Source organism: Lissotriton helveticus, chromosome 11 (genome assembly GCF_964261635.1).
Source record: "Lissotriton helveticus chromosome 11, aLisHel1.1, whole genome shotgun sequence".
NCBI lineage: Eukaryota > Metazoa > Chordata > Amphibia > Caudata > Salamandridae > Lissotriton > Lissotriton helveticus.
Genome location: NC_136072.1, coordinates 777,642,468 through 777,655,861, shown reverse-complemented (window position 1 = coordinate 777,655,861; position 13,394 = coordinate 777,642,468). Strand labels below are relative to the sequence as shown.

General features: G+C 43.4%; 1 protein-coding gene across 1 annotated transcript in view; it reads left to right on the top strand.

The window, feature by feature from the left end:
• LOC144791167 (pyroglutamylated RF-amide peptide receptor-like) overlaps nt 1-9,990 on the top strand; it is a 1,198,913-nt gene extending 1,188,923 nt beyond the window's left edge. The window contains exon 6 of the mRNA XM_078665819.1: nt 8,445-9,990. Coding sequence (XP_078521945.1) covers nt 8,445-8,851 — 407 coding nt within the window. The 3' untranslated portion in view covers nt 8,852-9,990. The remainder of the gene's footprint in view (nt 1-8,444) is intronic.
• Nucleotides 9,991-13,394: the final 3,404 nt, after the last annotated feature.

The window sequence follows — 13,394 nt, the reverse complement described above, 5'->3', positions numbered from 1 at the left end:
CTCAAAATCTCTTTCATTTATGCTATTTGATCAGCTAAAAGATGGATTTCCTACAGAAGTCTTATTAGTGACTGTAACGCATTTTTAAAGATCAACAATTATGAATAGCTTCTACAACTTTTTCATTAACAATCAAAACTAATTCAAAAATTATTGTGTGTTATTAACAATGTCAACTTGTTTTATACAAGTGAAATGAAGCCTTAAAATATAATTCCGATAGTCTCAAATAGTTAATTACCAGTTTTGAAACAAGAAAGAGTTAATTAAGTTTTAGTTAACAAAGGGTAGCACAATGTAGCATACACTCGTAGCTCCACTAAACTGGTGTTATATGAGGGTTTGTTGTCATTGCTTGAACATCTAGGAAGTCTTCAAAATACTTTAGAGTAGCACATGAAAAAGCAAAATGTCAGAATGGAATATTTGTATTCTGAACATCTTTCAGTTTATCCAAGTGCCAAATCCCATCAGAAGAAAGCAAAGGGAAATTCCTAAAACGAAACAAATGTTGTAAGGAAAACAGTCAAACATGGATATAATCTGAGAAAAATTATACAGCATAAATTCTCAGTATACATGCATCAGGATTCCCTCTGAGATAGGCACAGCTTGGAGCTGATTCATAAAGAAGCCTGCTTTGTGGGTGAAATGATACAGGAGAAAATTGTGTTTGACACTGGTCATAAAAGAAAGATGTTTTAAGGACTGTCATTCCCTTTCGCTTCATGAAGATAAAGCACATTGAAACTTTTGTGAATGCCTCAAAATCCGACTTCCTACATCTACTACCTCAAATTCCTAGTAGGGGGATTACTCCTGGCCAAATGGCATGAGAAATAGTAAAATTTACTCATGGATTTTAAAAGAGAGCACAAGAGTGATCGAAGTGTTCCTCTTGTTGATTTTTTTCATTGGCCTTCACTTCAATAGTATAGTGTGTAACTTGGGCATGTGCAAAATGAGCATACTAAAGGAAGGGATTTGTATGAATAAATGGATTTATAGAGCGCACGGCTACTCAACCGGTTTGTCCCGGCACTAAAGACTACTGCTACACCCTAACAACAAAGATTTAAGTGAAAGTGTTCTGATGTACCCTGCACATAGAGACACTGGAAACCATGTTATATATTTCAAGTTTTCTTTATTGGTTCCAGTTTAGGGTAGTATCACTCGCAGTTCAGCCATGTACCAGCTCCTACATCTCCTACACCAGCCCCACCAGGAGCAGCCTGCCTAGCTGCTCAGCCCATCTCCAACTGTCACCACTCATCCACGCAGACACCCAGGCATTCCATTTATCACAGTCACACCAACATTCCATTGCTATCTTTCACACTGGCTGAGCAGACCTAGGCTGATCTATAATACTATTATAAAGAGAGAACTTGCACCTTTTGGCCAGGTAAACTCGGGAACCACAGCGCCAATCTACACACCCGATACATCTATGAAAATGTCAGGGTGTGTAGATGGACATAAGCTATATAAATAAAAATAAAAAAGTAAATTAAAAAAATTAAGTTTGTAAACAAAGTAGTCCCCTGAAAGTAGCGCCGGCCGGGACCTAGCGCTGGCCGCGACGCGACGTTCGTAATGACGACGAAGGAGGAGGGCGGTGCAGTGACGTGCGGCGGTGCAGTGACGTGCGGCTGTGCAGTGATCCTGCACGTGCCTAAATCACAGCTGAAGGGTCAGTCAAGTAGCGCCATGTCATAGCGCCTTGACTCCGGATAGAACGTGGAGCCACACGAGAAGCGCACTCCATGTTGCAGATGACTTTACAGCAGAGGACACTACATGCTCTTATGGTTCACGCAATCCTACGAAGCGGCGGCGTTACTAGGATCGCCAATATATAATTTCTAGAAGCTCTTTTACAAAAAACGTCGCAGGAATGAACTTTCCGGACGCCTGTATTCATACTCACTTTTACTTCCGGATCAAGAAAGGCAGAGCACAGCGGTCTGGTACTGCGCGGTATTATTTTCTGTTTCTATATCCGGGGTCGATGATGAAAGAGGCAGTGGTATGGTTAAAGGTCGAAGCGAGGCCTGTCTCCCGTACTTAGTTATCCTCAGTGAACGATGACGTGGGGTGCGGGTCGGTTGCTGTGCTATGCTGCAGGGAGCCGAACGCTGCGGGTTTCCCCGTCCCTGAAGTACACCCTCGGAGCGCAGGCAGCACCAGCTCTGAAGCTGAGCCAGGGTCAGTGTTGTTGTGCGATGGTACTCTGATTCAACTCAATAACAACTGAAAACCATAGGCAGGTCATGTGCTTACTGGGTTTCTTTATTCCAGTCAGTGGTGGAAAAGTAAAACAAATATTCTGGCAACGCATACACTGGGGGTCAATGTGTGGCAGTGGAAAGGGGTTGTGTCTTACAGTTGAGTGACCACTGACCAGTCGACCCGGATTTCTGTGGAGAGTCTCGGTTTTCGGTGGACTGTCCCGGTGTTCTGACATATTTCTTTATTTTAAGTACATGTCCCGATTTTTGTGACAAAGGTCCTGAAGTTGTAATTTCAAGGAAAATTGAAAGTATGCTCTCCTTTCACGGGCGCCTCAGCAGACTGAACAAAGTCATGTCATTTATTATTTTTCTGTCGACTGGTGGAGAGAAAGGCAGGGGGCTCAGAGTAGAGGTCCTCCGTAGATAATATAAAGTAAATGCAGCCTTATAAATGTGTGCCTACATATGTATATATAGGCACACATTTACAAACCTCTCTTATATCTATAGCCCCTTTCTGCCCCAGGCAACGCTGGGGCGGGCTGCTAGTTACATATAAATGTAATACTTAGGATATAACACTTTCCCTCCAAAACAGAGTCAAAGAGCCAAGTTTTCAGTTTCCTATGAAAAGCTTCCTCCAAAGGAAGAGATCAAAGTTCCAAGGGAAGCTAGTTCCCGGCTTTGGCAGCTAAGAAGGACAACGTACCTCCCCTCCTCATACGCTGAATTTGGGGCACTACCATCGAAGCTGCGAACACTGATCGCAAAAATCTGGCAGGGCATTAGGGAAAAAATCTATCTGTAAGATAGCCAGGATGGTTTGGAACAGTGAGCAATGAACCAAGGATAGCGATGTAAAAAAGCACCCACTTCTTGATGAGCAGCCAATGGAGAGAAAGGTGAAATAAATGTCCAAATAGGATGACTCAAGACAAGGCTGGAAGCAGTACTTTGCAGAACCTGGTGCCGGCATAACAGAACCTCTGGCACCCCCAGATAGGGAGCATTGGCATTGTCCAGCCAAGAGATCACCAGTGCATGGACCACTGTCTTCTTATACTGTGTAGGTAGCAAGTTTAGAAATTTCCTGAGGGACCAAAGCAACCAAAACAGGTGCCAACCACGGACGAATACGGCAGTTGCCAATGGAGGAGCCCATCAAATTTACCTCCCAGATTTTTTACCACTGAAAACGTAGGAGGAGGTGCCGGCAAAGCAGAAGGCCAGACTACTTCCCAATTAATTGTTGGTGTGAGAGATAAAAAAAGAATTACATTTTAGCTGGCTACTATGCTACAGTTGAAAATCCCCTGCTTGCAATCTTTAAAAGTCTTATCCACTGAGAAGGTGGCCCCTTGAAAGACAAAGATCAGCTGCACAAGAAAAACAATTGACTGGAAGGGATTTCAGCAAAGATGCCAGCGGGGCCTAGCTCACAGAAACTGCCTGTGCAGACCATAGTCACATAAGTAGTATGTAGTTACATATGTAAGTGTGGTCTGTACAGACAGTTTCTGTGAAGTTTGATCATTTTGCACAAACCCAAGCCACTTTTTACCTAAGCCCATCAGTGACCCCAGAAAATGTCTGCCATTTTCCAAAGTGCCATTAAATGAAATAAACATTATACATTCTTGAAACATTTAATATAGACATGTAATCAATCAATATCCATTAAAAGCGAACTCCAGCTCTATTGGCTGGAGCCAATGATTAGGATTGTTATAACGCAACATTCTGCACCATGAGGGCAGAATAATGCTAATATTAAAGCCCTATGGTGTTTGTTGGCTCCGCCCCTCTTGATGCCGCTTCAGGTGCTACCAAGGCCAAACACATCAAAATGCACGGTCTGATAGCAACTATAACTCATCGAAAGTGGGAGGACTAAACGGCTGGAGGACCAGGCCTTTGCGGCCCTTGGCTCTCACTCTGGTCTGTGATAGAACTATGCACCTTCAATTCCAGCACTACCAGACCCAGTTGTTGCTGCTCACCACAACCACACAAATAAATCCAAGTACAACAAATTAGGTCTCCTCTTCGCCACTTGGATCAAGGCAATCAGAGATAATATAGCCATGCATATGGCATCTGTTGGTAAACATAAAGGCTCAGCAAAAAAAATCCCACATCTTTATGGGGCTCCTTCACACTCATCACTACTGATACTATGAGGAACTTTATTGATAGCACTAAGCCATCTAAATTCTCAGCGGACCCAGTCCTGCCATTCACGACAAATATAATTGCAGAGGTCCTCACACCCCTATGCATACAAACCATTAAGGCTTCCCTTGAGCAAAGCGGTTTCTATGACTACCTGCTCGTCCTTTCCTTAAAAAACCCAATGCTGGGCAGGTTGGCTCAGGATAACATTGAAGAAATTATTCTTAAGAAAAGAGGCAGGGGGATTTACTGCATTTTTACCACAGAAAGATACGGTCCAACCATTTATTGAATGTATTGCAATTGCATTAAAATAAATGAAAAAAAATAAAAACAGAAGCTCAATGCTGACCCCAAAATAGAAGCCAAAAGACCACACTAATGGTGCCAGCAGGGTCACATTTGCATTGGATGGTGTGGGGCTGAAAGAGGAGTCTACGGGATCCTTCTGGAGATAGGTGTGTTTGTGAAAAATGATAGCGATACAGATTGAAATGGTTCCTTGAGGAAGGAAACTAGCCTGTTAAGAGCTTTTAGACAAATACCTATCTCATGCAGCCTGATGATCAGCACTGAATGAGATACAGAATCATGGTGGCTGATAGGTCCAATAGGACCAGAGCCTTATGGCCGCCATGATCCAAGGCTTGTCGGAGATACTCGGTAGCTGCTAAAAGACCGGTCTTGGTGTTGTGGCCCTGGAGCAATCCAATTTCAGAGTGATCCAGAAGATTGTCGCACTCTAGGTAGGCTGACACTTTTTTATTGACTTGTTTGTCCAAGATTTGTAAAGGATGGGCTTCAATGGGATGGAATGGTAATTCTTGAGGTTCGTAAAGGTTGGCGTAAGGATTCTTCAAAAGTGGGATGACAATGGCGTGCTTCCAGATAGGGGGCACTGTATCAGACTCTAAAGAAGACTTACAAGTTTTGGCCAGTATTTGGCACATGACCATCAGGAGCGAGGCTAGTGATGCGAGGGGGTCAGGGGTCAGATGAGGAGCCACACTCACCACGGGAGAGGAGGGAAGCAAATGTACTAGTCACTATAGGGTGAAACTCGGAAATGGACGCGCTCTGAACAGAAACAGATTGCGCATGAAAACAGTCTAGAGGGCCTGTAGAAGGCTGCACTGCGAAATTGGCTTAAATTGTAGTAATTCTATTTTAGACAAAAGAGGAAAGATCGCTGCACAGTAATAACGTTTCTAAGTGCTGTGGGCTGAAGAAAGCTTTTAACAGTAAAGAACATTTTGCTGTGAAATTCGAGATGAGTGATAAAATCTACGAGCTGCTCGAATGTCCTTGTGGTGACGTTTAAGAGCTGGGGTGTACGTGATCTTTGCTTCCACAGAGTAAGATACATGCCAAAGACATTCTGATCTTTTACAGTTTAATGTTCCTCTGTGTACCAGGTAGAGATGGCCTTGGTGTGAAGAGGGCAGATCGCTTGACAAGCTACAGTGGTGTCGAGAGCCATGTATTGTAGGAACTGGCGAGAATGTCTGGGTCGTCCGACTGAGGGTTCACACAGTGTGGGAGGGCCAACCGCCATCAAAGGTTGTCGATTGGTTGGGGTGGGCTACAGCTGTGCAAAAACCAAACGTTGAAAGGGGCATCCTCAGCAAGATTACAGAAGGATGTAAAGCCGTCCAGTCAGAAGACTGCACTAACAAAAAATAACTTCTTGCTCGCTTGCAGCCCTGTTTTAGATATGTGTAGCCAGCCAACTAGAAGGCTATACACATAAAAAGTATAGTCTAAGTGACTTGCAATCCAGATTCTGATTGGAGCAGTGCACTGAAATCACTCTCTTCAAACTTATTGAAAAAATGTGCCTCTTCGAACAAGAAAACTTCTGTCTCCTGGATTTGTTAGACTTATTGGCATCCTTCAATACTGTGGACCATTACGCTCTCAACAAAAAAGAGGGGTCACTGACGGAACGGTGCTCAGAAGGTTCTTGTCCAATTTGACAGACACAAATTCCTGCATTAAAACTACTAACTCTCTATCCTTCCTTGCAAATGAACGCTTTGGGTCACTCAGGGCTTCATCTTCGCCCCTTTACTTTCAACCTACACTGCCACAGGGCAACAGAAAGATGCAACGCCTGTTTATATCATCAGATCCACTCCAACAGTTTCAAAACTCTAAGGGCCATATGTATCATTGAAATTCGCATTCGCAAAGGCCGAAATTCACAGAATTTCGGCCTTTGCGAATGCGAATTCCCAATATGGTATGTATTAAGCAAATGTGGTTCAAAATAAGGAATCGCACAATTTGCGATTCCTTATTTTGCGATTGCTATTCCTTAAATGCAATGTATGATGCAAAAAAATATTGCTAATTGTCCCTAAGGAATCGCAAATTACCACCAACTTCAAGTTGGTGGTAAGTTGCAAATTCCTTTAAAAAAGCATTTTTTTAAAAACAAAAGGTGCCATGTGACGCTCGTGCGCCATATGCGCACACGTCATTTTCAGGGGTGCAGCAGGGTGTCCTTTGAACACCCCTGCACCCTTGAAAATATTCTCAATTTGCGATTAGCTAATTGCTAATCGCACATTTCCCCTTCATTCCTATGGGCTGCCTGGCCCATAGAAATGAATGGGAAATTATTCCTTAATTGCGATTAGCAATTTGCTAATCGCAATTAAGGAATATTAAGAAATCGCTAAAAAGAAGCTGATTTCTACATACATACCATTTTGCAATTTCTAAATAGCGATTCCTTAAAAATCGCTATTTAGGAATCGCAAAACGGAATGTTTCTCCCTTATTGAAATCCAATCCTGGCTGACATACATGAAACTCTTGTTTAGCTTACACAAGACAGAATTGCTCGTAGCATCCCCAAAAACATTTTGGGCGACACCCTAAAAGTAGCTAAGTTAACAAAATTGAGAACCAAAACCCTACTCTTCTCACAGAAATGTATATTATGCAAACATTGTGACCTTTCACATTTTATAATGAAAGTTCTGCAGGGAAATATTATCAAAATGTTCCACATTTCACTAGAAAACATGGTTCTTTTTTAGCTCTGACATGTATATATTAGCATCGAGACATCTGTGAGTAGCTGTGAGTATAGTATATGTAAGCAGTGCATGTGCACAAACAAGCAGCTGTGATATTGAACAATTTTGAAACATAAAGGCATTCTTACTATGAAGTGGCGGAGCGCAGCGTTAGCCTCCTTGACTTAACGCCACGCTCCACCACTTCTGAAACACAGGGATGTACTATATTTACAGCAAGGTGGTGCTGCCCTGCATTTTCCCCTGTGCTAAATTTAGCTGCCTAGCGCCAACGCAGGAACCCTTGCACCAAAGTGCAAGGGTGTCTGAGCTGAGGGGAAGATTGTTTATGTGCAGAAAGGCCTCTCTTCCTCCACATAAGCACTCTTTAGATGACATTTTGTAACTTCTACATGTGCTTCTTATATGCTGCACACATCGAAGTTGCAAAGCATAATAATTTTAAATGATTGTTTATGTGTACATAAACAATCAATGGCCTTTTGCTGTTTCTATGTGTGCTGCACATCGCGGCACACATTGAAACAGCAAAAACGAGGAGAAATAAAACATTTCTCCTCATTGTGCCTGTTAAAGACCTAGTTTTCCCTAGTCTTAATTTTAGAGCTTCCCCATATTTACGCTGCCCTTGTAAATTTGTGGCAGAGTCAAAACCGATGGTTGTTGCAGTTGAACGCCCAATGCAAACCCCATTGCCCACCCCTTTTAAGCTGAGTGTAGCGTGAAAGGGGGCCTTATGCACAAGGCAGCGTTAAGCCACGTTAAGTGGCTTAAAGCTGCATTGTGAATAAGGCGAAGCCTCCATCGCCACTACAATGTCCTGAAAAGTGACGTTGTGGTGGCAATAGGGGTTTCTAAATATGCCCGTAGTTTATTAAATATTAGAACTGGGATGTCATTGTTACTCACCTGATCAATAAAGGGACATACTTACATGTTGAATTGTTGGGACCCTTTAATATAACTTTTCTCTTTCTGAATTCTGCAGATAACTTGGAAGAAGAGTACGATGACGTAACCATCAAAATGATCATTGCCATCGTGCAAGCAGTGGGATTTTTTAACTCTTTCAACAACCCAGTGGTGTACACATTCATGAACGAGAACTTCAAGAAGAGCTTTGTGGCTATCCTCTTCTGCAGCCTTCGGAATCCTGAGCCAGCAGAGAAGAGGGAGAGCCTGCTGTCTGAGAGACCCAAAGTGGGTCCATCAAACTATGTCCATCGCAAAGAGGGTCGGGGTCCAGCCTGCCATTTGAGCGCGGAGAACCTGGAGCTGAGACTGTGTGACCAGTTGCCCTCCGCCAAGCTGGAGTCTGTCCATTCCCCTGCGGTGGTCACGTACCCCCACACGAGCGACCACAAAGACATGTTGCCCACTGGGCAGTCCGCATGAGCCACCACAGCCAACATCTGTGATCTTTGTAAAGAGAAGGCCTTGTTTAGGGCTATATCCAGTACCCATCTTATCTGGTTTCAAGCAACACCTCTTTGTGCCAAATCTTTTTTCTGGTTCATGATAAAACACCTGTTGTTACATTTTATATGTTTTGACAGAAAAATGGAAGGACTCTAAGATGGAAAAGATATTGAGGACATTGGCCCCGAATCCTAGTTTGTCGAAATTTAAGTGCATTTTATCTCACTGGATAAATAATTACACCATAGGGTATGTCATTTATTGGGTGTTATAAATTGAACCTGTTTTGAGTTTCTGAGGAATAAGATGCTTACTGCACCAAAATTCAATGGTAAGGTGAATACCATACACTTTTCCCGTTAAATTCCAGTAGGTTTGACGTGTCAAAATGTAATTAAGGCAGAGATATTGAGTTCTCCTTGTAATTACCACATGTGGTAATGCTACCAGCTCATGTTTAAGCAGGGGTGTGTGTAGCAATCAGAAAGCGCCAACCCACTCGTAATCAGACCAAACGTGGGGTTAAGTGAAAGCTATGCATTTTCCAGGGGTTGTCCAAATGGAAGGACAACATTACACAGCCTCTGCTCTTATTTATTTCTTGTGCTGGGAGTTTCTTGTGGTTCGTACACACTTATTGCAGCGTGGTTTTATATTTCTTGTGTTGGGATAATTGTATCTAGGTATTAATTTATTTGTGCCTTAATTTTGACACATACCTATTGTCCAACTGCTCCCAATTGGCGGGATTCACAAAGCTTCTTCTGTTAGCAGTTGACTTACTCTTGACTTAAATGTAAGTTACAGCTGAATTTCCAGCCAGTGCCATATTTCTTAGGGTAGTTGCAAGTGGTGGGCCGTGGCACTGATTTTGAGAGATCGGAATTTATATTTCCTCTTTAGATTTTGACCCAAAGAAAGACAGAGAAAGGAAGAAAAATGAGAAAAGCAGAAGGAAGAGAAGATAAGAACACAGTTTCAAGTGGGGAAAGGAATAATGAAAACAAATTAGATACACAGCTAGGAAATTAAAGGCAGTGGAAAAAAGTAGCAGGGATGGAATCAAGTCTAGGCGACTTTGGTATTTGATATTTCAGCTTTTTTTTTTTTGCAGATTGATATAGCGGGAACTCGACCCGAAGGTATTGGAGCGCTTTACATGAGCACCAGTTACGTTAAATAGGGACATATTAATTTTTTTATTGTATGCACTGGGAGATTCTGGGGCAGATTTACAAGCCGCTTGCACCTCTTTTACGCCGCCATTGCATCACTTTTGTGACGTAGCAGCGGCGCCAAACCAGCGCCATGCTGCGGGGTATTTACAACGTGACGCATCTGGGAGATGCGTCACGTTGTAAAGCCCTGCGCCAGAAGAAGGCGTTGCTGGGCAGGGGGGGCGTTCCATCGCAGGAACACCTCCTAAAAGTGGCTGAGTGAAATCTACAAGATTTCACTCAGTCACTTTTGAGCCCATGCTGCGTCAAAACCCTGCGCCTGCTTAAAGCAGGCGTAAGGATCGACGCAGCATTGTAAAGATAGGGCCCCCCAGAGCATTGCTGGAGGTGCGTCGCGCTTGCGATGCAACTCCAGCAATGAGCCGCCTTTACGGCACAGATGCGTTACGCATCTGTGCCGTTTATGCCCCATGGTGCGTCGCATTGTTTATGCGGCGTTTCCATGATGGCGGAGCCGTGGCGCACAATAACTGGCGCATCCCTGCTGATATGCAGGGATGCGCCAGTTATTGTAAATCTTCCCCTTAGTGATTTGCCCAGAATCACAGGATGTGGAGTCGAACCTTTGTTTCATTTTGGCAGCACCAGGCTTCTAGCAACAAAATTGGACCTCTGCACGTGTTTGTTATTTTTTTTTTATTAAGCCCAGTCCAATAAATATAAACATTAATGTACACCGCCTCACGAAAAAAACGTTGCAAATTTGGTCCAATTTCAGCATATAAGGATGCTAAAGTGTAAGGAAAATATGGCCGTACTTAGATTTGGGTGGTAAGGTAGAGTCCGGCTCCCAGTGAACATGCCAATCCTGCCTTTGGTGGATGTGAATATTCAGATTTACTGCAGCTACCTACCGGGAATCTGTAGGTTTTACATGACCGGACACTTCTAAATCAGGCCCAGTGTGCATTTCATGGGTTGAGCTCCAGGGGCTGAGATTAGAACTTCCATTCCCTGCGTAGATGCCTAAGTGGACCACTCGGTTGATGGGCACTTTTCACTTTTGTAATGTCTGCGTAGTGAAGGATGGACGTGAGCACAACATTATTGCCACAGTTTTTATTTCAGATGCCTGCAAGGACAGCCCGAACAGGGTCCAGTGGTCTTGCATTTGGTGCAGGTGGACAGATGAACGGACAGCGTCACAGAGTTCTTGCTATGTTTTTCTCAGTGGCGGGGGAGACACAGGGGGATGGCATCACACAGTTATTGCAATGCTTTTTTATTTCAGGTATAAGAAGAAATGTATGGAAAACTTCAAAGGTATCACATTGTCTTTAATCTTATACAATGAAAGCGAAATAAAATGACAGCGCACGGCTACTGTTTTCCATGAGTCATATAGAACATCAGAGAGCTCTTGTCATATGTGTGGCGGGAGAAAGGCGTGTGACGTGGGTTACCACAATTCTTTTCATTTCAGGTGCTGGGTGAGACCGATGAAGTCAATATAAATGCAACCTTTTTAATGCATACACTGAGAAAAAAACATTTGCCGCAATATATGTTAGCTTCATACACAGAACTATTGTTGAAGTTATATAGGTGTTGAAATGTTTTAAAATGTTATTCCTTTTAGAGACAAAATATAAAGCTAACTTTATTGTTATTGTGTAACTCAAAGTCCAAGGTTCTCTCCCCTTACCAACTTCGAAGGCCAGATCATAAGTTCCACAGAAGTAAATTAACTTGCTTGCGTTGCTCGTGGTTAGGGTTTACTCAACCCAGATCCACCCGCTATGGAACTACTTCACCTGATTTTTCTGTCCTGAAAAATCGCATGAGATTTTGGCTGCAGCAGTGGCCAAGTCTCTTGTCTGTTTTTTTCTGTCAAGAAGAAGCGCTGCACGCTTCTCCCTGCTAAAAGAAAAAAAAAACAGCAAACAAAAACTACCCCTCTTCTCCCTTCTCCTCCACCCCACCGCATGGAAGAGTAGACTCTGTTGTTTTATAGCCCAAAAAAAAAAAAATCCTTCCCACATGGTAATTCTCCATTCAATAGGAGTTTCCTTATAATTGCATGGAACTGGGGCGATTTTACCATGCGGAAATTATACGATCGCTCCAGTACCAAGCAACTCATAAATACCGCCTTGGTTCTATACCAGTGGCATTGCAAAGTTGTCGAGGACCCTAGTGCAAGGACAAGGGGCCCCCTTCATCTCCTTGGATGATGGACCAAAGCTATTGGCCACCATCAGCTTTACTTCTCAACCTCGTGAGCATAAACTGAACCAACTACCCTCTTACTCAAACACTCGCTGTCCGACACCCAGTAGCACTTGGACCTGAAGAATGTAACAAAGGCTACATGCTTAAAGAGGTCAGTACACAGGTGAGTCAAAAGCCTTGTGGGAATAGTGGCATCCAGTTCAGTATCCAATAACAAGCAGCTTCTCCTATCACTCGTTGACTTTATGCTTGTCTTTGACCCTGTGCAGCAATTTCATGCATTTTGGCTTTGTTCATGCTATAACAAAAAACAAATACATACATATGCATAGTTCATTTGGGACTGCGCTTGCATATTGACATATCGTTCGTTTGGGACTGCGCTTGCATAATGACATGCATGTTGTCACTGGACCTGACTCACTATAGAATGTGCCTGTCCTACTTACTGTCACAGGAGCTGCATCACTACCCTATCCGCCTGACCGGCACATGTAACGGAACAGGTGTAAGCATAGTAACGAACTGCACACCGTGCGTGGAAAGGTCTTCTGTGCTATAGTTGTAATCTTCACAATGTAAACGGCCTCCTCCAAACTTTGGAAAGTGCATTTCAGAGAACTGAGCTAGCGAGTGAGTGAATGAATGAAGGTCACTAGTGACCTATGTCAGGTGTAGGAGGTTTATGGAGTTCTATTTGTGTTGCATTCTGGCATGTGCTGCCTTGAATTGTGTAGCGGAAAGCAATACTACAAGTCCATTGGGCCCCCTTCTGCCTCTGGGCCCTGGTGCCACTGCATTGGCTGCACCACTGATACACATGTCCCCATACTGTGCCACCTAGTGGTAGGAAGTGAAACTACTTCATTAGGTGTTTAAAAGGGTTTTGCGCACCAAGTATGACATAGGGGTGCACGTCATGCAGCCGCATAGCAATGATGCAGGGTACTCATGTGAGCAATAAAAATAGGCCCCTTGCTTCCTGTTTATGAAGTAAATGACATACACAATAGGGGTGCAATGGACTCCTCACAGCACTGAGCCCTTGAGCACCAACATATCTACTGATAGTGATATCTGTGACGTCATGTGTAGACCACTAAACTGTA